This window comes from Plasmopara halstedii, assembly GCF_900000015.1.
Source record: "Plasmopara halstedii genome assembly, contig: Scaffold_110, whole genome shotgun sequence".
In the NCBI taxonomy this organism is placed as follows: domain Eukaryota; phylum Oomycota; class Peronosporomycetes; order Peronosporales; family Peronosporaceae; genus Plasmopara; species Plasmopara halstedii.
This window is the reverse complement of record NW_020187031.1, coordinates 381,008-405,150: the sequence shown is the minus strand read 5'-3', so window position 1 is coordinate 405,150 and position 24,143 is coordinate 381,008. Positions and strand designations below refer to the sequence as shown.

The 24,143-nt window shown below is 42.8% G+C and overlaps 8 protein-coding genes across 8 annotated transcripts; 4 read left to right on the top strand and 4 right to left on the bottom strand.

Moving 5' to 3' along the window:
* Positions 1-1,192: 1,192 nt before the first annotated feature.
* Positions 1,193-2,323, bottom strand: PHALS_00100 (RxLR-like protein; the record flags this gene model as incomplete). The annotated part of the gene is made up of 1 exon (XM_024727837.1): positions 1,193-2,323. One exon carries the CDS (start codon positions 2,321-2,323, stop codon positions 1,193-1,195), a length of 1,131 nt encoding a protein of 376 aa, XP_024572136.1.
* Positions 2,324-2,334: 11 nt separating this feature from the next.
* PHALS_15417 (uncharacterized protein) lies at positions 2,335-3,906 on the top strand. Its single transcript, XM_036407506.1, has one exon. The coding sequence runs from the start codon at positions 3,205-3,207 to the stop codon at positions 3,385-3,387; it is 183 nt and encodes a 60-aa protein (XP_036262978.1). The 5' UTR covers positions 2,335-3,204; the 3' UTR covers positions 3,388-3,906.
* A 2,021-nt stretch (positions 3,907-5,927) lies between these two features.
* Positions 5,928-7,025, top strand: PHALS_00099 (uncharacterized protein; the record flags this gene model as incomplete). The annotated part of the gene is made up of 1 exon (XM_024727815.1): positions 5,928-7,025. One exon carries the CDS (start codon positions 5,928-5,930, stop codon positions 7,023-7,025), a length of 1,098 nt encoding a protein of 365 aa, XP_024572134.1.
* Positions 7,026-14,937: 7,912 nt separating this feature from the next.
* Positions 14,938-16,377, bottom strand: PHALS_00098 (uncharacterized protein; the record flags this gene model as incomplete). The annotated part of the gene is made up of 1 exon (XM_024727804.1): positions 14,938-16,377. The coding sequence occupies one exon, from the start codon at positions 16,375-16,377 to the stop codon at positions 14,938-14,940; it is 1,440 nt and encodes a 479-aa protein (XP_024572133.1).
* An 888-nt stretch (positions 16,378-17,265) lies between these two features.
* Positions 17,266-18,309, bottom strand: PHALS_00097 (conserved hypothetical protein; the record flags this gene model as incomplete). Its single annotated transcript, XM_024727791.1, has 1 exon — positions 17,266-18,309. One exon carries the CDS (start codon positions 18,307-18,309, stop codon positions 17,266-17,268), a length of 1,044 nt encoding a protein of 347 aa, XP_024572132.1.
* A 1,348-nt stretch (positions 18,310-19,657) lies between these two features.
* Positions 19,658-19,887, top strand: PHALS_00096 (uncharacterized protein; the record flags this gene model as incomplete). Its single annotated transcript, XM_024727780.1, has 2 exons — positions 19,658-19,704; positions 19,776-19,887. The coding sequence occupies 2 exons, from the start codon at positions 19,658-19,660 to the stop codon at positions 19,885-19,887; spliced, it is 159 nt and encodes a 52-aa protein (XP_024572131.1).
* Positions 19,888-22,435: 2,548 nt separating this feature from the next.
* Positions 22,436-22,681, top strand: PHALS_00095 (uncharacterized protein; the record flags this gene model as incomplete). The annotated part of the gene is made up of 2 exons (XM_024727769.1): positions 22,436-22,474; positions 22,550-22,681. 2 exons carry the CDS (start codon positions 22,436-22,438, stop codon positions 22,679-22,681), a joined length of 171 nt encoding a protein of 56 aa, XP_024572130.1.
* A 1,021-nt stretch (positions 22,682-23,702) lies between these two features.
* PHALS_00094 (uncharacterized protein) lies at positions 23,703-23,928 on the bottom strand (the record flags this gene model as incomplete). The annotated part of the gene is made up of 2 exons (XM_024727758.1): positions 23,703-23,768; positions 23,833-23,928. 2 exons carry the CDS (start codon positions 23,926-23,928, stop codon positions 23,703-23,705), a joined length of 162 nt encoding a protein of 53 aa, XP_024572129.1.
* Between the last annotated feature and the right edge of the window lie 215 nt (positions 23,929-24,143).

Genomic DNA, 24,143 nt, shown 5'->3' with positions numbered 1-24,143 from the left:
CTGATTTCCATATCCTAGAACTTTACACAAGCTCAGTTTCAATAAATTGAACTGCTTTATAGGAATTCAGGTTGAGCATAATACTTTAAATAAATATTCACACGGAATCTATCGAGTTTCGCTTACAAGCTGCGACCCGAAGTTGGTGTCTAATGCATCTTTATGGCTTTAATAAACAAACTGATGAACAATGTTGACTACACATCTGAAAAATTCGAATAGACTCTGTTTAGCTCTAGAGTGTGTTTGCAATCTACAGAACATACATATAATGAGAATTATATATGTTGTGTCGTTAGATGCTTTGGAAAACAATATATTGTTGTGCGAAAATGTCGTTGAATGAAAGGCTCTATTGTCGTGTGTCATCGCTATTCCTGTCCGTGTCGTGCTGTATCACACCGTGGATCCGTTGGACACAGCATGTGATTGGTCCTCACGATCGAGTATCAAACTCTGAACAAGGCACGTGATATGTTCATGTAGGTAGAAAAAAGGTGTCTAGCCTGTACAAATGGATAGATTAAATTGTGTGCACATGTGTCAACATTTTGTTTTCTCTCCGCAAGTAATGGCACCCTAATCAATCTGCCGTTGTGAGCATGGGCATCTTCTTAATCTTTTGAAAGTCGCTTCTAGTCATACAAGTATTGTGGTCGTTTTGAACGTTTTAGGAAAAATGGCTCACCTTGCTGCTATCAGCATGTCGAGCTTGGTACAACGATTGTTCCTTTTGTCACATCAAAGAACAGTTCAAAACAATGCAGCATATTGTGTATGCTAAGATTATTTAGAGTGTACTCGATCTATTTTTGTGATCAGGTTCCTGCCGATCACGTCATGCAGTCATGTCAAAATTGCTTTTTGCTTAAATTTGGCATAGAATTGCTAAACCAGTAAACTTTTAGAATTGATGTGTAAGGGGAAACACTGCAATGCTTTCGACCGTATGTTCTACACCACCGATTCTTATAGCTCGTCTATCTGGTAAATTTTTTATATTAGTTAGCAACGAGTGAGTTGGTCGCGACTAATCGCAACTGTGCATCAAGGTGCTACATAAGTCTCATTCCATTGTTGTTTCTAGCTAAATAAGAATTGAGCTTGATGATCAGAGACATTTGTGGCAAATTCACGACAACGTTGGACTATGCATCTGATCCAATGTGAGCTAATTAGACTCTGTCAACTGTCAGGCCTCCGTGTGTCGAAGTGCATTCTCCATTTGATCAGCGAGAGTTTTCATGTCCGAGACATTGGAAATGTCATCGAATAAGCTAGCAAGGTTATTCTTTGGGTACACGCTTTCTAGCAGCTCCAGTATCGTGTCGATGAGTCCGGAGAGTTCAGCTGGATCTGTCTTCTCTTTCGAGCTCAAAGCGCAAAATCGAAGCCACTGGAAAAACTTTTCTGGATTGAGGCTCTGTCTCGTGGGTGTGAGATCCAGCTTGGTGAAAACCATTTTGATGCCTAGATCTGTCAGTGACTGTGACGACATTAGGTCCTGCCGATTCATAATATCACGTTCTAGTGCTCCTGCCAGGTTTCCCGCAAAGGTCTTCAGACCGTCTTCTGCTTGAACAGATTCGAGCCACACCTTCAATTCTTCATCCTTCTTTATTGTTCTCAACAGTCCCAGAATTCTGTACATGTACACCTCTGAGTTGAGGTTACCCAACGCTTCGCCATTGGTAAGCATCAAATTCCTATACTTATGACTGTATTGAAGTACTTTATTCAGCAGCGCGTCTTTATCGGGAACACTTTTCTCACCAGATAAAAGAATGTCCCCAACTTGTTCTGGGCTCATTTTGGACTTGAGCCACAAAAAAGTCATCATTTCTTCAGCAAATTCAGCAAATTCTGGATTTCTTTTAATGTCTTGGCAGAATTTCATGACAAACTCTTCATCTGTCCACTTTTTCAAGAGCTCGTAAAATTGTTCTTCCGTGTAGTAGTCATGACCTAATACTGATCTGTACGCTACCACATGTCGAACCCAGGGGATTAAAGTTGATGTTGTCCGTTGAGACTTGATTATCTCGCCCAAATTCGCTTTGTTGAAATAAGCTTCGGGATGCTCTTGATTTAGGATCACCTTTATCAAAGCGACGTATTTTTCTATTGTTTCTTGAAAGGTCCGTGCTTCTTCGTCTTTGGTTCTGACATTTGGTGAATCTTCTACGACTTTTGAAGCAAACATGTTGTTCGCAACGACTGGATGAGGATCAACCGACTCGATCAAACCTAGCAGTCGATTTTCCCTGCTTGCGAGTACGACACAAGCACTCATGCCACAAACCAACAGTACCCACGAGCGCATTAGAATCACTTCAAATTCTTGATGCTCCTCGATCCTTTGTCTTGGTCGTGTAAGAATGAGCAATTTAATAGCAACCTTCAGTATTGGCTGTGATTGCGACAAGTACCGAACCAAATTACTGATCTCTGATCCATACCTAAACAAGTGGAAGGACAAAATCAAGTTTTTTACGCGAAATATTGTCGCAATCACATCAACCGTATAAAAAATGCGTCATCGGCGCGGCACCAGCATCACAAATAGCATAAATGTAGTGAACAAAACAGCTTCTTCTCTTGAAGTTCCAAGCTTCCTATCTCTCGAAGAACTGCATTTTCTCACGGAGCAGCCGTTTGTCTGGATTGATGAGATTAATTCCAATTGGACAAATTTTTCATGAGAGCTCCAGTGTAGAGGAACCGGATATATCAAGCATCTGGGCCAAGTGGCAGTCTTGCGAGCTTTAATGTATACAAGTAGTAAACTAGCAATCGTGAGGTATTCCATAAACAACTGTTAACCTTGCGGTATCGAGGAAATGTTGAAGTGTACTAGATCTCGTACGAACGCTGCACTATCCACCTCGTATCATTAAGTTCTTGAACTTTACGTACAAATAGCAACTACTCCACTCTTCGCTAAGGCTGACGCCTTTAGGTCTGGAGTATATTGTACAGGCTAGAGAAGATAAATTGTAAAAGCTTCCGTGATATGATCGCCAAGTCATAAACTGAGAACGCAAAGATGCTCTTTGTGCGAATGAAGCTCTTGGGCAAGATTATATGAAGCCACCCCTTTTGCAAATTTTGAGTAGCCAAGTCAGTGACTGAATAGGCTTTGTGCTTGTCAGTGGAATCAACTCTTCAACTTTTTCAAGTCCTGCGAAGAACTTCAACGAGATCATGAGGAATAGTTTCCCTCAGCAGCCGGACGCACTGGCAATTAAGAAACTGAGTGCTTCAAATGTAAATATTCTTGAAGTCAAGCTTCGACCTGCGTTATATTCACAAACAGCCTTTGTCCCGGTTATCTCCTTCATGTGGCATGTGCTTTCCAAGAAAGCACCTTCCACAACCACTCGCTGAACACAAAAGTGTAGCTAGCTTTCACTGCTGATGGTGGCCTCAGCATTTGTACTGGTTTCGAGCCTGACAAGAATTGCAGTCAACTCATACTTCTCCTTGATTTATACTGTGAGTAAGGAAATTCGGCATAAAAGGATGTTTTGGAACAAAACTTAGATCACGCGTTTGAGTGGCCTGTTTTATGACATTACGAGCTCGGCTGGTTACACTTAGTCTGCTACAATCAAATGCTGGCAGCTAGGAAAAACGCTTCCTTGCCGAGATGATTCTTAATTTGGAATAAAAGTATCAGAGATTCTGCGAAAAAAAAGGGTGATGTTGATCAGTGCGTAAATCGTGCGAGCTGGACCATCGGCAATTCATCGATTTATAATTGTGGTATGTACACGCAGAAGCTGCGCATCGTGTTGATCACATGGTTCGGTGTACAGTAGAAATGAGTACGGGAAGAACATGTACGATTTAAAAACTTTTTATATCATGTCTACAGACGTAACGAAGATGCATCATCTTTCGTTCAAGTACGTGTGTTGGCGTTTACGGCAAAATCCACGCAAAGGGTTTTCCGTGCACCTAAGCTTTGAACGCGCAAATATACACAGAATGGGTTTATAGACTTGCTTCAATCATGAAAAATTTATAGCTAGCTAAAATTGAATACTCCGTACTTCTGTCATCTATAATAAAAATCCCCTGTCGTGTTTAATCTCTCATTTTGGAAATCAGGCATAGTTTCCATAATTTAATAATGTTGAAGCGAAAGTAAATCACAAGATTGCGGTCTCTCGGAATAATTTCTGCTGAGCAGCTGGGATCTTCAAATATTACCGCTATGGAGACGGGTTATGGCGGCTTTTAGAAGCAGTCTTCACACTAACCATGTACGGAGCTAGCTTCTGTATCAACATGATCGACATTTGGTCGGCTGAGCTCGCATATCTTACCCATAGCCATGCCAGTGTTGGCCAAAAGGCCGGTAATGGGACGGGGATGCTACCGCGCTTTACATTGTATGCCTCAATTTCTTGAGAAATTTGTGGTATACACAATTTCTTAATGCTACTCGTGTGTGTAGCAGGTGCTGATAATTGTTTTACGACTGTCTTTGTCAATATATTTGAAGTATACCACATGCCTCATAACAACACAAGATATTTGTCGTGAGCGCAGAAGCATCGCCAATTGGGTCTAAATTAATAGGAAGCTGTACAGTAGACCTGCATTTTTGTTTGGTAAACTGGGATTCTTGAATCTACTAAGCTTTTGCTGGCAATTGAATTAAAGGCTTCTCCCTTACCGCTACTGCCGCTAACTGGAAATTGCTATACTCCTATACGCTTTCTCACGCAAGGGTTGTGAAACTTATCGGTCAAGCAAAATATAATAATTTTGCGAAAATGTAAGCTTACAAAAATAAAAGTTACTTGTAAAATAATTAGTACCTGTCTAAAGGCTCGAGCCTCACCGACGTTATTAGTATCGGGTAAAGTGACTTTTTTTGGCTGTGCTTCGGTAACAAATCCAAATAATCAGATAGTACGTTGCAAAACATTTGACGATTGCCTCAGGTATTTTTTTTGGGTCAACCAGGTCGTGCATTGATCGCTAACTTTGAACTTCTGACTCAAGCACAATCATCTAATTCTGAGCAGCCGACTCGACTCAGTCCACCTCGAATACTTTTTCTTTTCTTCTGGATGTATTACGAATTATTAAGCTCTCTTCTCTCAGCGGGTTAAAAACACACCAGAGTCGTTGGTTGCAACATGACAAGGTTTGGTGCCAGCAAAGCCTACCACTTACTGGCAATAACTTCATTGAAAGACTGCAGCAACAAATTGCTGCTATAAATGTGCCTGCTTTGAGTGATATAGTGTAATGACCAAGTACGATCGAGCACGTCACGCAATGCACTACATACATTTTGCTCATCTTCTACTAATTGAATCAAGACTTAAACTATTTAAGACAATGTGCATATCATTCGTGCCTATATGCAACGTAAATACGGCGTCGTTGTCGTTTTCTTGAGCTTTCAAATACACACCATAACGTACGCTTGAGTCAAATCCTCAGGCGAATAGGTGGCTCGACACTCATACTTCTACATACCCACAAACATCAATATAACGATCCCAATTTCCGCCTGATCTTATATTTTGTTTTTACAATGAGGCCATCTGTAAAGGAACACTTTGCTTAATCCAGATGACAAATGACACCGGAAACAATATCAACGAAACACGTCATCTCTTTTTCTGTGGAGATTGTCGTATCGCAGAGTGTGTAATGACTCAAAAAATTATGCTAGCACTTTACAGCACTTGCGGTAAGCGAGTTTAATGAGACCGTGAGCCTTGCCTTCGCAATACAGAGCCAATATTTTGGAAGAAGTCGTGTGCATATGTTCCTAAACATCAAAGTATAAAACTGTCATTCATATGTTGCATAGAGCACTGGAGCGATGCACGACATAGCGTTTTCTTTGTAAAGGAATTATGACTTCTCAAGTGCTCACTCGTCATTAAAAAGTTTACGTCATGCCTCCACGTCGAGCTGTCCGATTTCCAACACCATCAATGCTGACTGTCATGCTTCTCGCGCTTGTTGGGATTGGTGTGGTGGTGGATGCCTCCAAGTGTAATGTGAAGCAAAAGGACTCACTTCCACCGAAAAGTGTCACCCAGGAGAGTGATGTGTTTACTCCTGCTACGACCGAAACACCTGCTGTTCAATCTGAATCTGATCTGAATACATTAACATCTAATTCAACTGTTACTGGATTGTCCGACTCAACTCAAAGTCAAACATCCACTAAGAAATCGTCTGCATCGTCGGGCGGCCAAGCTACGTTTGGTAAACTTACTTCCACCAGTAATGAGTGCGTATTGGGCAATCCAGACGCAGGAGATCTCACGCGGGAACAGGTTGATTGGGTCTGGAAAAACACAATGGAGAAGTATGTCCCTCCTTTTAAGAATCTAATCTTCGATCAGCTTGTTACGAATAAAGGCAAACTCAGCTATTGTGTGCGATGGGACACTGACGTCAAGCTTACAAAGGCTGTTGCTTCCAAGTTTGAAGCGATTCTTAATAAACAGATGAATCTATGGCACCGCTGGCTCGTTGGCTACCAGTGCTGGCCGTTTGAAAAGGTTGAAATCACTGTGGTGGCCTTTGCCGTGAAAGACAAGTCCATCATGGATTGGTCGGACGACTCCCTTGGGACGATCTACGAAGGTCTTTTGGATACCGAAGGTAGTCCGAAATGCCCCGATGAGTGTTACAAGCATCAAGGCCAAGTCGATCGTGCAGACACGAGTGGATGCAAAAACGAACCATTTGACATGTCGTTCTGGCCATCAACTAAGCCTGGAGAAGGCGCGATCGGAACAGGAGGTGATTGGGGTCAGCGCGTTGAAGTGAACGACATGCTCAACACGATGGATGGCGACGAAATGATGGTTCTCTTGCATGAAATTGGTCATGGCTTCGGATTGCCAGAAATGTATTTAGCCGAGAACAAACCTGCTGATTATCCACCGTGTGTGATGGACAACAGCCTCACACTCACAGATGGCGATGGTTGGCTCCTTCGTAGTATTTTGGAGAAGATCAAATCTCGCTATGATTTCTAGATGCAGTATCTAGCATCAATTTGTGTGTCTACCTGTCTGTAATGTTTTGTTTGCTCGAGACAAAAATAACATCTTTAGAAATAGAGAATATGTGTAAAGAAATGTGAATACGACGACATTACTAATTACACATTGATAAAGTAGAGCCTTAGGATGTGGGGATATAAATGCTTGCTCTTTACTTGACTAATTTGGGACCACCAAATTGTCTGTGCAATCTTCACTTTTGTGATGCTTTGCATCTGGCACTAAACCACGATCAGCAGCAGAAATTGCACTTTGCTGGATAAAAAAGCATTGAGATGACATATTGACGCTATAAGCTCAGAAATCGCGCTGAGTGATCTGAGCTTCTTTTGCGAATTGATAGTACGATATGCAATTTCATTCATCTGTTCTAGCATTTGAGAATCACCGTCCTTGTGCGTGTGAAAGACCCGGCACCAAATCTCCACTATCACTTCTTCACCCAATGACGAATCGACTAGCACGCACTTAAATTATTTCTTTTTTCTTTCAAGCACTATCATGCACACAAGTTAGGGTCACCATTCTTGACAGTAACGTCAGAGGCGGCATGTACGTTCTTGTAATCGCATCAAAATTAGCTTAATAGGCCACCATTGTTGTCAAACATTGAGCTCACAGATTATATCCTGAGCAATTCATGTCTTTCTTTGGAAAGCTATATAAACATACACAAGTCGGAAGAACTTTAAATTGGGCTTGCGAAGATGTAGTCCACAATCAATAGACTCAATTATGTCTTTAAGCCATGCACATGATAACATGGCACAATTTGTAATCTTGTGCACGATACGAATATATCAATTATAAAACGTTACAGCTGTCACATCACGATTGAAATAACTTTAAATATTAAAAAGTAATTCTAAGTATGAAATAGTAGAGCAAACAAGACACCTAGTTATCTAAGAGACTTTCGATTGGCGCACAAATCCACCCTGTGCGTTTTTACCGAGGACTCTGACGGTCAAAGCTTCCTATGTGCAAATTGCACGGCAACCCTGTTGCATTTAGTAGCACTTGTATCAGTCCCACAACCGAGTTATAGAATACCTGTATTTCCTACGAGGACGAAACATAAATGTTCGAATGCCTGTCTCCGGGACAAACAGACTATCTCAATAATTTTTTGTCTATGTTGTGTACCGATGGGATCAGGGAATCGGCACCCCAATGTACGGGGACGGATACCCATCGCATGAAGGCGCTCACCACCTTTCGGGATGTTTAATAAGGCACGTACATCGCTGCCCTAGCCTAGTGCCGATAAATAAATAGGTGGTTCTATGGTGAGACCGCTGATGTTTGGCGTTCAGACTTTCAATGACCGCGATGTCACTTCTGATACCTTAAGTTGCAAACATAGATCGAGGTATTACACGCAAGTGTCTGATCTCGTTCGCGGTCTCCTAGCTTGGAGATCACAGGCGCGACATACTGTACTCGTTTGGAGTGAGACAGAATTCATAATCATTCCAACTTTTCCCATTCAAAGGGAGAGATTTTCTTCACGGTTTTCGTGCTTTTGCAGCGCCTCACCAGGCGTATTTGGTGCAGTCAAAGTTATTCTCTACCACCCAAGAGAGGCGAGAACTAGAAAAATGTGTCCGGGAGTAAGAAAACTCATCGCTCCAAAGTCCTCCGGAGACGTTAGCGACTACAAGTTTCATGGAAAGTCTCCGGTACGTTACCGAAACCTTCCGCGTCAACCTTACCTCGTTCGAAGAAACAGTGGGTGCTGCATTCAATACGGTGCACAACTCCCGATCTCGAGAGCAGAGTGTTGATCAGGGGAATAGAAAACCTAAGAGCGCGGCCACTGAGGAAGAAGGGAAAGATCATTTAGCTGCTGAGCAGATCCGTGACATCCGCAAATAATTATCTTCGGCAATAAAAATTTGAAGCTTGCTTGCCCACTTTGATCTTAGCCACGAGGTACGAAGGACCCTCCACCATGCGAGGGCGGAGGACAAACCCCTCACAGGGAGACGTCAAATCCCAGATATCAGGGCAATATCCCGCAAGAAATCTGGGTGTATTGTACCTTCCGAATTTCCAGTTGATGCAATAGCAGCAGGGCCGCCGTAATTCTTTCGCTTAGAGGATACTAAGCTAAAGTCTTTGACCTTCGCTCTATACCATAATCAGTACGAGTGTAGCGGATCGCAATCCGCTTACTCCAAGAGTTACCTCAACCGTAACCCAAGGCAAATAAACTCTTCCGTTCAAAATGTAAACTGTATTTATTGGTTTAATTTGCGGCAAAGCCGCCTATATTTAAATCTATAGGTTTTCCTAATTGAATAGTAAAACGTAATTCAAATGCATAACTACTGGCACTCCAGCCACGTAGTGAGTTCTTGTTAGGTGTAGCCACACCATTGCGTGGTCACAACAAATTTTGTGACCCACCCCTTCATATCAGGGTATGTGTAACTTTGTTACAGCAATTCACCGCTAAAATACGACTCTCTTTAGATCAAAAGGGGCTCACAGTCCAGGGTTGTTGATTGTCATTTTGCACGACTACCGAAAACCTTATATGAGACGCTGAGATATTGTAGATGCCAAACAAGGACACGAAGTTGTGCGTCTTGCGACTAGGCCACTGGTTTGACTGCCGAAATCTCTGTTGAGCCCTTCAACAAGAATTTGTTAGCTTGAGCAACTAAAATTGTAGCCTGCCCGGACCTAGATTGGAAATACGAGGCTGGATCACCACGAGAAGTGGGTCGACTAAAAGTATAAAAAAGTCATCTTTTCTATCCTAAAGGAGCAGTCGCAAGTTTTGGATCCACCTTTGCCAGGAGTTAAAGCGTTTTCTAAGCAGTCACGAAGCTGTGAAAGCATCCGTGCACTCAAATGGATGTCCAAATTGATAATAAATGGTAGTGCAAGGCACCCCAAGCAGAGCTCGGGAGGTAGAACTCAAGATGAGACAAGATTGACAGATTGTACGTCACGGTTTCCGGAGTGTATCTCGGCTGAGACAAGACAAGACGACTGTATGTCGTGGTCACCAGAGTGTATATCTGTCGGAATGGTCAAGAAAAGCTGCGGCCTGGTTTCTTCTTTGCTAGGGCCGGTGGACTTGGAAGGCGACTGTAAGTCACGAATAGAAGAGCTAAACCGTGGAGAAAAAATAATGGTTCATTTTTGTCACGATGTGACGGTACTGCTGAGTCAGCACTACCGTGTGACGGGCTTACCGTCTGGGCCAGAGAAGCTCTACGGGTAAGTGTTACGAGAGATTGTTCACTCATGATATTCCAAGTCGTATATAATGCTATAGCCTTTGCGATAGACCGTGATTTACACTAAGCAGATAAGACCCGGCATGATCGACTATTCTGTTTCTATCACAGCCTCTCGAAATAAAGAATGCTAACGTCGAGTTCAGGGTGCTTCTACTCGGCTTCAAGATGTTTGTAATCTGTACAAGTCAAACTTCATTGCGCGCACCTCCGCCGTCATCACATCTCTAATAGAGTGATCGAGTCGTCATAAGGGCAGTGAATCTGCCCTCACTACCTCGAGCAGAAAAATCTTATTGAGCCTGATGAGCTATTAAAAGACGGTGAGATTAACATGCAGTTGATACCAAAGACGGATCTGAGCTCGTCGTCATTGAGAACCTTCGACGATTATATAGTGCGAGAAGTGGGATCGCTATCATGAAGAAAATCCCACTAACTTTTTCAGTCGTGTGTTGAAGGAATATTACGATGCCCAAATTGTAGAGTGCGACGTGAAGTTAACTTGATTCAAAAAGTAACTTTTGCGTCACCATTTAATAGCCTTAACCGAGGGAACAATATGGCGTTACTGATGCTTTCGTCGATGCAAAGCGCGTTAAGTCAGAGAAGATCAATCTCCACATTTGGTATCGAGTCTCCTTATCAGAATGGCTGCTTGCATGCGGCAAAATCTACATGCCAGGACTAGCATAATGCAGCCTCAATTGCGGCGCAACGTTTTTTAAATATGAAACAGCATGGTTAGCTACGCTTAATCCAGTCCCTTCATCTGATCGATTATTTTAGTAACTGTCGAGACACAGTCAGATTCTCGCAATGCAGTGAGTAGTTTGGGCGGGATGCACTGGAAGCTGCAAATTAAGCTACATGGACTACTAATGATCAATATTGAGTCGATGAGAAGTCGCGCACGACGATAAATTAATTCATAGTCGTGAAGAGCACGGGAAGTCGGATATAGAAAACCACATGGAGCAATCGGGAGCTGCGCTCGAGTGCGCGCCCTTATATGATGGATAAGACAATACAAACAAGTTGTGAGTGGGCATTGCTCCCAACAGTGTGGAGCGAGATAGACAGGACTGATTTTAAAGAAAGAAAACGACCAATGAGCTTGAAGATACATTTGCTGCTGAATTAAGATGAGTCATGGTTCCTGAATCTGCAGGTAAAACAACCCGAGGGCTCGTAGAGGTTTTGACAATAAAACCTTGCGTTTCTATGAGCCTGATTTATACCATAAAAATTGTACTGTGGTCTAACCTTAGCTTGAACTTACACAGGCTTTGAGTGTACGGAGCTTGAACTTCGGAAAGCTTGAACTTTAACTAACAGGAAAAGTTTCCCTTAGAAGTGACTGGGTTTACGCGACCAACTTCAAAAGACAGAAACACGTCAGTTTCCTCACCAGTGCATATCCCCATGTAGGAACCATCATTTTGTATCACACATAATGTTCGTGACTTCATATAAGATATCACATACGGAACACCATACTGGAATCCTCTTCTTATAAGCTTCTAAAATGCAAACAGAAGGTACATAGATATATCTTCGTGTAATGGCTAAAAAAATACTATTACAAATGTGTCTTTGTCGCCTACTCATTCTCTTTCTGGGTTGCTCCTTCTAAGCGCAATGTCTGCAGGTAGATCTCGCAAAGCTCGAGACATTTTGGGTTGGCCATTCTGTCCCATGACGACTTGACAAAATGGTTTGGAGCGACCAACCACATGCATAAGTACGGTGCAAACTATGCCGACACGACATAGCCACTTACCGTATTTCTTCAAAAGTATGTCAAATGGTTTGGGGTGAATTGAAAGAGGCGTCCTTCAAGGTTGTGATAGAGAGCCTCATGTATGCCATGATATTATCTCTTCGATCCAGGTCGGTCTTCTTCGCCGAGTATACTGTTAAATAAAGGAAAGTTTCAAGTCGGTTTAATTTTTGGTGGACGGGCTTTCGCAACGCCCTGACTATGTACCGTCGATTTTCAAAATGGCGACGTCACCTGGTGATGAGACAATACATACAGCGTACGGGTCAAAGGCAATATGTATTGCACTGCTGAAAGAATTGAAAAAACATTCTGCTTGAAAGCTGAGATGAATGATTTTCCAGGATAAGGACAAATAGAGACAAAATGCTGTACAAGGCACATGACACCGCTATTTTGCTTTCCCAGAAAACAAAATACGTACTGCTAGGTGAGTGCTACGTATTGGTGGAGTTTGGGGTCGTGGCAGTTGCCTTTGGTGGCCCAGAAATGTAACTATATGTAAACACAAATTTGCGCATGTGTGAAATGTGTCAACGGGTAAATCTGGCAACTTTGGCCAGCCTGCCGCTTCCTGTAGAGCACTTGTATCCCATCAGATTTAGTTTTGTTTTTGGTATTCGGAAAAAAGCGGCCGGCAACGGTGCTGTGGTCTTTATTGACCGTCCGAGCAGAATGGCCCATTAACAGCTGTTAACGATAATGTGACCAATAAGGTTGCAGCCAGGCTGTTCTTCGACGAAGTGTTTTGCCAGCATGGTTCACCGATAGCCGTTTCATCGAATAGAGGTCCATGTTTGACAGCAAAATTTTATCGTCAATTATCTAAGATCCTCGGCGATAGTTTTAGTACGCCAACTGCTGGTCATTTGCAATCAACTCGCTAGAGAGAGCGCGTGGATCACATTGTAGTGGATATTCGCTAAAACGGGAGCTCGCGGTGCCAATCCAAGCTGCATCCACTCGTTGATTTAGCGTTAGAATACGCCGTACTTTTCTCCACAGACTTCACCCATTTTACATAGACGAATTGGACCTCCCCGGTGTCTTTGACATCGCCACAAAATGGTCCCGATTTTTGTTGGGAAGGTCGCTGCTGATCAATTCAGCAGCCCAACTACGCTTCATAGCAAAACCAGTTACTAGATCTCCATGAGATTCAGCGTCATGCGCAGGGAGCACGACAGTATGTTTGAAAGCCACGACAAAAACCAACGCGACCAGTCAAAGCAGGCAGAACAAACATAAAACTGTTTTGAAACAATATATTAAGCTTAATGCTTTTAGCTCACCTACTTAAACAATGATTGTAGAACATAAGACTAAGTAGCAACCGCTACATTGGACCATTCACAGTCGTAGCGAAAAAGAGATCAAGTCGTACTCGGATAAGCCGAAGCGAATGCGAGCCCAACCTGGTGTTTTTTGTGGGCTTACTGAGGCCAACCACGGTCGGTCAGTCCAGTTTGAAGATTTCTTTTGCAGCGATCAACGTCTCAGTCATTTCCTCTAGCTAAGCTACTCTCTGGTCCAAGGAGCGATGCAGTTCTGAGCTAATGGGGGCGTCCAGTGTGATGACGAAGTAAGGAAAGCAAATTTAAGATTTTCTCAGCCGTAAACGCGCGCCGCGCCATTAAGAGTCACGTCATAGCCGAGAGAGACTACGAGAATAAGCTGTTGAAGTATTGACCTCCGTCGGCACTTATCGATGAGCTACAACGACCCACAATCGATAGGATCGCTTAGCTGACCGGCGAATACACTAGGACTGACACAGTACCTAGAGAAGTGGAAGTGCTCCCTTCAGTCTCAAGCTCGCGGACATTTGAGATTGCACTTTGGTAATAGGAGCTTGCAACCTACCGCACTCTCGGCCTTTATATCGCTTGGACAAGAGGTAGGGTAGACAATCGCAGCACGCTTCCAGCTAGTAGGAGACGACCAATTTGCGGTCAACACCTCTCTTGGTAGATAGGTGTCTCAGCTGTATTGTGGAGGCGAGTGGGACTATTAACACCGAAAATATGAGGTGATGGGTAGTCATCTCGACGTCCCCGCCGTGCTTTAAGCTGTGCATAGTTGAGCGTGAGACGAAGCGCTAGACGGGTGCACGCACTTCGCTGAAGCTGATTTGTAAATTCTAAGACAAGCAAGACATCGTGTTTTTCGTACCCAGCACAAACTGAGTCTAATACTCAGTGGCACTTTCGCCAGCTTATCGTTTCCCACAGTTTATCTTTCATTGGAGGCACTGGTTTCCTCAACAGCATCTGTGCCGATAACTCGGTACTGCTGGGGTTGATGACCTGTAGCACTCACCGAGCGGCTTTCTCGTGTCTGTTTTGCTCTGATGTGAGCAGAAGACTCACACGCATAGGCATGTAGGAGCTTCGCACTAGCGCGACGGTCGGCTCAACGTGTTTCGGACAAAAGCTGGCGCGACTCTTGTGCTTGCAATAATGTAAACTAGGCTTATCGAACAAATTAAGTTGGTAGAAAGATTGAAATCGTCGTATGCTCCTTCCTGGGAGAGAAGCCAAAGAGCTCTTCAGGTAATTCAGTTTTTAGTACATCTCTACTCTTGAAGATACAGAGATGTATCTTCAAGAGTGACATTTATTTCGAGCAAAGTCTAATACTTGGTATATATTTTACTGTCTCATACTAGTAGTCTAAATATTGCCTCACGATTCACTCTCCTCATCACTCTGTAATTCATCAACGTAATAACTTTAAATTATCAATCTACAAATATTATAGATTTCAGTAACTTAAATTCGAGCTGTCTGACGATAAAATGTGAGTTGGTTGACCGTAAGTATTACTTAGACAAAAAGCCCATGGCCATTCACCTGGGTTCGTGATCGAGTAGGAGGACTCTTTGGCGCGGAATATTAGCATAAAAATTGGCATAAGCTTTAGCTGAGGTGACTGCCACACCATTCTCGGGCATAAGCTGAACAAACTTCATGAAAACTAGGGGTTGTACAATTTCTCCACTTTTCCAAGCTTTGAAAACCTCACTCTGTAGATTTTCAGAAATGGCGGTCAGTCCAGGAAACTTCTTGATCGACTCGAAGTAAACTCCAAAAATAAGTGGGGGTGTCATATCTTTAAAAATGAGTGCGAACATCTCAGGCACGGAAAATTGGTGATCTCGCGACACGTACGACCCAAGGAAACTAAGCCACTGCAAAAATGTTAGGCTCTCTGGATAAAAAGCCGTCTCAACTTGATGTAGCCCTAAGTCCTGAAAATACAACGTAGGCGACGTATTGGTTTCGAGATGCTCTTGATTTTTTGCATAGCGAAGGGCCGCGGCGTACATATCGACTGCAAAGTTCTGCATGTCCTGAGTCCGATCAATCAACGATTTGAACAGTTCCACCGGATTGATTCTAAACGTCTCCCTTTTCAAGAACATAATAATCTCGAAGCGAAAGATCTCGTTGTCAATAAATTTGATGTGAGTCATCGCGTGTTTTCCCATTTCGTAGTACGAGTTGGTATACCTGAGCCAATGAAAAAAATTCGGAATGATCTCGCCTGAGTCTTGATAGAATTGCTGTGGACGAAGTGGCCTTGGATGCGCCAAACGTTTCTCCTTGGTCATCTCGCTTCTGAGTGCTGTTGCCATTTCACTTGCAAACTTCGCCATCCTATCGTCTTTTTGAAGCAATCGAAACACACCGTTTAACTCTTCATCTGATGCGACTGTCCTCGCTAAGTAAAGCATGTTAAAATGAAACAGCTCGAACACAAAGAGATCGGATAAATCATTTATAGCTGGCGCTTCGGATTGGCTGTAGCGAAGCCATGCGAGTAGAGCCTTCCTCGTGAAATCTTCCTCTCCACGAACCTGCCTTTCAATACCAGTCTTCTTATTGAGAGGCAAAAAGTCAAAAATTTCTCGATAGCTTAAGTGAGACTGCTTCCAGGCATGACTGACCAAATCTTCGGTGCTTTCTGATGAAAACATGTACACTTGTAATTCAATTGCGAATTGCTTGAAGGCTGGCTCTCGTCGTAAATCTTCCAGAAGATTCACCAGATCTTTTCCCTGTAGCTTCTGCTGTAAGAAAGCATAAATATTCTCTAACGTATGTTCATGATATCTGGACTTGATATAGTCGTTAAGCCACAAACGAAATAGCAGTTTATTCTCCGTTAGCTGGGCCGAGTGAACAATACCAAAACGATCAAACGCTTGATATGGATCCATCACATACCGTGCAATTTTGTAGCCGATAGTACGAGCCCATTCCGGAAGCCTCTCCTCGTCAGCCATGTCGTCGTTAGCGATTTGTGGCGCAAGATTTTTTTCGTCCGACGTAGGAACAAGGATTGTTGGGGCCGAATCGTCGTTGACTGAAAGCTGGCGAGGATGAGAGAGTCGTTTGATTCTGAGGTTTCTGGTGTTTACAAGACTTTGCGCTCCAGGGATAAGAGCACCATGATTGACAAGTGTCAGGCTGAATACTATACAAGTTCGCATAGCTGATCGCACACTGAAAGAGCTTCTTCGAATGGTTGAGAACAGCATTACGTTTTTTTGGGTACAGCCTCCATACTACCCTGATCAGCTTGAAGACTTAGGCTTCAAAAGCCTTTTTCTGATCAAGATCAAGTACATGAAACTGGGCTAGCGTTACTAGCGATTTGGCAAAGATATGAAAACAACTATATGTAGACGACGATTCGGTTTCCAAGCCGGTTTATGGCTTTTGTAGTCGTAAATTGGTTATGTCCCTTCTCGTGTCGAAATCTCGAGCAGTAACATGTGCCGTTATCATGCTAATAATTTGATATGACAGCATCGCCGACAAAAGAATTAACTCGGTGATGTGTTTTATAAGCTTGTAAAAAGTAGGTAACTGGATAGCACCGGTAACACAGTTACGCGGTCTTTCGGTGAGTAGGACATTTGCTCGGCGCTTTGGAATGGAATCTAATATTGCTTTGAATGAAGAGTCAGGACACAATCTATGCTGCATTACATAACCCAATTATCTCTGCATCTTCACCACTCTATGTACCATCCGTACATTTTATGAGTAATATTCAATCATAACTCAAGTTTACAGAATTTTATTACTCGTCATGCTATTTACTTTCAGACTCTACTTTGATAATTAAAATAACCCAAAGTTGTTAAATCGTTTAAATATCAAAAAAATTAACTGTTGTTTTTTATGTATAATTGTGAAGCTTCCACCGACCCATGACGCAAGAGATCTTTGACTCCAGCTCCATTGCAAGTTAGACAGTGATGGCTGTCGTGGGTTGCAATTGCACGAAGATGCCAAGCCAGCATTCCTTTGTCCTCCAAGCAATAGTGACAAATACGAACACGAATGACTTTTGCGCCTCGCACACTGATTTCTTCCATAAAGAAGCAGCGTTTACAAATCACCTCTCCACATCTCATGCAATTGTACTTCTTTATAAATGGATTAAACAAGCGAGAACACACGTAACAGTCATGAGTCTCGTGTTTAGATATCCATTCTGCCCGATGTTTAAAATTTTCGGGGTCTATAAATCGTTTTCTGTAGTACTGACATACGCGACTACAACTGCCCCCGAAGATCGTCATGTATATGCGACTTGTAATTTGTGGAGCGACACACGATAGCTCAATGCCAACGATGAAGCACACTTTTGTCATTGCGTTCAGCTTTCCTGAATTTCGAAAAATGAAGCCCGAATTCCACACTTTGCTTCGAACAACTTTGTCTGTGTCGAATCGATCTGGACATTCGGGCATATCCACCGAGTTCCAAAGACAGTAACCTACTGTCGAGCCGTCCCTTGTTTTGATAACGTCAGTGCAAACACAGACGCAAATGTCGCGTCCGTATATAAGTTTGGGTGTGTCCATGGATGTGTATCGAATGTAAACAGACTTGTAAGGATGAGACCCTGTAGCTGGCTGAAGTACCGACAAAATTTTAGCTTCTTTCACCTTCTCATTCATAATGCGCGCGTTCTTCAGCATCGTTTTAGAATGAGTACTAACGAACATCGGCATCATGTCGATTACAGAAGCGTCTGTTTGTCCAACGCAGCAGAATCGTGCAAACCCTTTCGCGACTGTATCGTCGACATAGTAATCAATACCTTTTTTGCGCATTCGAGGCGTCCAAATTGTCATCATTTCATGATTTCCTATCATGCTATTCACTACTTCACGCTCTACATCCCGCATTAATGCTAACATCTCCGCCTTCCGATGGGTAGAGAGATGAATGCTTTTGTCCACTCGCTGAGAACGACAAAGTTGACTGTCTGAGAGACTTGAAAGAGTTGTACATATTGGCTGCACACTGGATTTCGAGTGCTGACGGTTGGATTTTGACAGTTTAAAGCTTAAAGTTGGAAATGACATGACAGCGACGGACGGACTTTGATGTAAATGTAGGAATGAAAAGTCGACGTTGAAAGTATTTAGGATCAGAATCGAAGCTTGACGTGCTTGTGTGATCACTCTATGGTGGATGACCACATTCAACGCCTTACTTACCTCTTGATGACTCGAGGTACAAACAGTGATTGCCGACGTGTACCGCACGCAATACGCATAAAATCCATTTGATGCCTTAGTGATATGTCATACCGTATGACAATTGATTGTTACTTATCTCTGAATGGAAAATGGATACTTTTCTATATGACGGCATGCAAAACAGGAAACCCGGGGCTATCAACAAGACGGGATGTTAAAATGAGATTCCAGTGAAAATTGCCCAGAAAGCTTTGACACTGTTAGATAAGTACAGAAGATGGGCATGTATGTAGCTAAAGCGAGAGGCATTTATGACCAGATATATTTTTATTTTGCTCTAATGTTGATCCCCAATATAAAGTTTAGCTTAAATTCGCGATGAATATACTATCTTCCATGATAAAATCCTAATTGATACATAATAGCAATTCATGTGGATATTTCACGTCTATTGGGACGCTTCAGCCTTTACCATAGGCAGTCCTCTATTCCCACTTAGATGCAAATCGGCACGAGCAAATCATTGGCAACATAGATTTCCTGTTTTGTCGAGTATATCACCAAGATATTACGTGATAATCCCGAAAGGCTTGATGTATTGGTTGAGGCGCTTCCGCGTCGCCCACACTCTAAATTTTTGCATATGAAGATAGTGGGGAATTGAGAAATGATCGACGTACAAAGCGGACGGAACAGGTTTTACTTCTAAATTCTTCGAAAAATCAAAACACTAGAATTTGATGTCACTTCATATCATTTCGCGTTTGCAACAATATTCCTTGTTTGAAGATTTGCTGTTTTACTGCACTGTCCCACTTGGTACCCAGTCTTTGATAGTACGTCATGATAAAAAGATCAAGTACAGAAAACTAAAGAAGATACACGATACCCCTCTGTGACTGTACCCTCGAAGACAAACGACGTGAGGTTCATACAGTCTGTAATTCTGCAGTCCAGCACGTACAAATGTGTAGCACTATGGTTAGCGTGTGTAAATGTATTAGCGGATTGAGCCCTCGCTAGATGCGTCTGCACCTTTCCGTCTTGTCTAAATATATGTGAAATGTCGCCAGCCCAATTCCATAAACTTTATACTTGGTCTCTCAAATGGTACGCTTGTAATTTTTTTTGTACTTCCAATCCATAGTGCTTACCGAGCAGTATGTTTTTCCGTTCCAAAGTGACAAAATTGATATCAGGTATCTCGTACAGTATTATGCATCTAAGGTCCTCATCGATAGGCACCGCTGGACGATGCATGTTATGGGAACTCGTTGTGTTACAACAAAGTGAGCCTTAAAATAAAAGAATATTGATGCAGTCCCGCAACCATACGCTTTGAAAAAGCGACATAAGCAATCAGCAACGCAACACATGTTGCGTCTTACACGTACGATCTACGTATCGCCCTTTTTAGTGGTGAGGTCCGACGGTGCCATGCGCAAACACATAGTCGGAGCGACGTGGAAGTGCATTCGATGCCATATTTAGCTGACACAACTTGTATCATATTTCAAACGTATGCTCAGCAATAAATTCACTACATTGTCACTCTTCATGAGTGATGTGATGACGACGTCGCTGCGCGGTATGATGACCGGCGTCGAGTGAAGTTGGTATACCCTGAGCTCCAGGAGGGCCTACTGAATTGCAAAAAGCCCCTTGTCATCAATAGGCATTTGTCACGGCAGCATTCAGTTAGCAAAAATTAAGCACGATAGCCCCCCGACAACATTTGACATTTGTTCTAAAGAGATTAAGACATGTCGGTAGTTGTGTGTAAAATAGTTGGGCAAGTACTTGGTCAGGCCAAGCCATTGTTCAAGACCGTTTAGGACAACGACACTGGCCGATGTACAACGATCTTTGTCGAAGCTGGTGGCTCTGCCCACAAACCTTCCTTCTCAATAAAGAAACCCAAAAAGCAAAATTTGATAGCAACAAAGAATATCAATCAACATTAAGAAATGCTTGCAAGTCAAATATGATTCCCTATTGTTCTCTGCACGACTATCGACAATATATCGTCAATCGGTCTAAGTGAAGCCGCGATGTGACCTGAATGGTTGCGGAACCGGTTGCTGGTGCATAATACTTTCCTTCAGCCTGATTAAACCCTCACCATCCCACTCGAAGTCTTCACCGGATCAAAAAATACATCGTTGCATCTCATTAGCAGTTGATAATAATAATCAATTATATCACTGCGCTGAACAAGTTACAGCCTACTATGCTTCTCAGTAGCATTGCATTCCAGAGAACAGGCATTTTACATGAAATTATAGCGGCAGCTTTATCATTTGAATCGTGCGTAATCATTCACTTCGTGTAAGTCTTTCCGACCAGAAAGATGGCGCTGCGTGTGCAGTCTATTTTTTCTACTAAAATCGCTACAAGCTTCGAGCAAATAGAAGCGTGAATGATGTAAAGCCGTTTTTTGGTTAGGGCATTGACGTATGATGCAATATTGGTTCCACAAAGCGGGTAAATTTCAACCCGACCTCCCTATCCGGGGGTAACACGCATGACAAGTCGTTTGACGCCACTTCAGTATATTACTTCAGCAAAGAATGAAGCGCATTTGTTTGACTTATGATGACAGATGTTCCATCAGTACTATGCGAGCGACCCAAATGACTGACGCGTTATGACTGTTCCTCCTCATGTACCGATGGTACATTTGCGGTGACCTCACCGTCTTGCAATTTCTTGCACATATCCACGAAAATGAATACTTGTTCTCTAAAGAGCTTCTGTCAAACAGATACGCTCTAGGGTCCGCAATAGATAGCGGCTCTCTGCCGCTTCTACGCCTTGAGCTCCGCTTGAGGCACCTCGCAATACTATTGTTTTATATTTAAGCTACTTGAATGTTCTGCACGAAAACTATTGCAGCTTCGTGCCCCCCTCAACCAAGCATTTGCTTCTCGGCAGAAAATGGTTTCATCACTCGCCGAAGCTTCGCCAGAATCAGAGTGCGTGGTTGCTAATCTTACTAACCCAGGGCTTATGGTCTATCTTTAAAAAGAACGGCTTTCTCTAAGGTGAGTGGAGCTCATAGCCCAGAATTTTGGTTCTTGTAAAAGTAGCATTTGGGTATTTGGGAAGCCGTAGAAGGACAGATTTTATATCAAAAGCGCCGTGTGATCAATGACCCTGACCGACTGTCAAATACAGCAGAGAGTACGCAAAGATATAAGGCGTCAAATGCAAACATAATATCCTAGTGAAAGCCTCGGAAAATTTGCTAGATCACTAATCAAAAATTTTCAGCAGCATATTAGACCTAAATTTGAGATATGATATTTGATATAATGTGACCATTGACCGCGATGTTCACAAGGTGCAAATAGGACTCAATTTCCCCGCTAAATTGACTTGCATCTTTGGGATTTGACATTACCCCGCGAAAAAATTACGGCCTTGCATAAAAGTTCACCTCTCAGTTAAGAGCGAAAGGGGAAATCAAGGCGCAGACGGTTTATCTCATAAACGACGAAACATTTGCGAGAAGTGCGGGGCTGCTCGACCTTTCAAGGAATAGCATGACTGAGGTCCATTGTCTGTGGTGCATTTACAAAGCTTCCTGGAAACCCTTAGCCACATTTAATCAGCTCTACCCAATTGATGTGACGGCCACCAATTTCTTTAATTTAGATAGGCTAAGCGCAAACAATCTCAGTGAAAGCTGGACACGTTCGGATATCCTACGTAAAGAAGAAAACTGCTACTACCTTTGTGATAGGGTCTACGAAAATAAGAGCTCTTAAGTTCTGGACCAAGTTTGCTAGTTTCTGCCTTCCTTATATGTGGACGAAAACTTCGAACGGCGGGTTCGACAATGCAAACAAATGCAACATATAGCGCTTTGAGTCTTCCGGTGTTTGGAACCCCTACGTGGTGCCCACCTCTTAGCTTGAAGTTACTGATTATGTCACGCTGTTGCATCACGAAGAGCATGACCAATCATATGGCCATTTCAGATTTTCTCATCCAAAGAGCGGAAGAAGTCTCCGAATTAGACGTCACAAAACCGGCTTCTCAACATTGGCAGCATCACGGTGAGTATCCTTTGTGCACCAACTGATGTCGAGTCCTTGTGCTCTTGGTGGTGTCTGCAGCAGGGCTTCCGTAGCTCTGTGCTTAGAGGAATGTAAGCTAAGATCACCGACCTTACATTCTATACTAGAACCGATATGAGTGTAGGGGATCGCAATCTGCTACCTTCAAGAGTACCCAAAACCTTACCTCGAGGCAAATACACTCTTCCGTTCAAAATCCAGAGTATATTTCCTCTGTTTTATTTGCGGCAGAACCGCCTATCTCCAATTCTATACATTTTCCTAATTTAATATCGAAACCTAATTAAAATGCATCACTAGTGGCTACTTGTTAAGGTGCAGCCACACCATTGTGTGGTCACACCATCTTGTGTGACCCACCCTTGTATATCAGGGTACGTGTTGCCCCGTCACAGTGTCTTTTCAGCGCATCCACATAGCTGGTGAATGCTTCATGGCAAGAGAACTGGTTTATCTGTCGCCAGTTTCCTGGTCCCTCCAAAATCAGCTCTAGAAAAAGTATCCAGGGCGAGGACATATAATGTACAATTATGACATGAAATACACTCTCGGTCGTAGGATTGCACTTTGCTCAGAGGTAGCTTCGACTTTACCAAAATACGGAGTAAACAGAAGCACACAAATTAGGTTCGCACGTTCACTTAGGAACGAAACCGAGAGTTTCTAGTTTTTACAGGTAGTTAGACTGCTCTGCTAATTCAAAAGTGACATATACCTTAAACTAAGCTAATTACGTCATATACGCGTTCTACTATATCCGATGATAAATTGACGTGAGGCTTTCGTCTTCAAGCGTACAGATATTTCGTCAGAGCGTGAAATTTGCGTACAACGTTGTATTATCTACACAATAGTACAATATATATCATACCCACATGTGCTTTTGTGCATTAGCAAGCTGTAGAAATTAGCGCAGATCAAAGTCGCATATCTACTCGCCTGACACTTTGCGATTGCAGAATATTTGGATCCTGTCACTAGATCCATGACGAGCCAAAGAGAGCTTTCGCAATACAACCGCAAAGTTTACTTGCTCAATATTGGACACTCGATCGACAATGGTACAAACTCCAAACGGGCATTGTGAACTGCCTAATCATGTAATGCAATGGAAACAAAAAAAAAGAGCATCATACGCAATAGATTCATGTATCACCGGACAACATTTTGCGAGCGAAAATAATAGCTGTGGCAAAGGGGGATGCACGGGATTAAACTCGTGCGCCACATAGAATAAAGTCATTGGAGACATCTCTCAGTGCTAAGTGCGGACCCTTCAAGAGCAAAAAAAATTAAAGTGACACTGATCGAAAAGCATCATAGGACAAATTTACAGTAAAACCCTCTCTAAATTAAACATGTTGGGACTGGGGGACAGTGTCTAATTTAGAGAGGGTTTTAATAAAGGAGGGTAGCATAAGTATGGTGCTCAACATAGGTCCATATCTTTTGCTCAATTTAGAAAGG

Excerpts from the sequence above, each read along its gene's own strand:
- PHALS_15417 (XM_036407506.1), top strand. The coding sequence starts at position 3,205 with ATGAGGAATAGTTTCCCTCAGCAGCCGGACGCACTGGCAATTAAGAAA.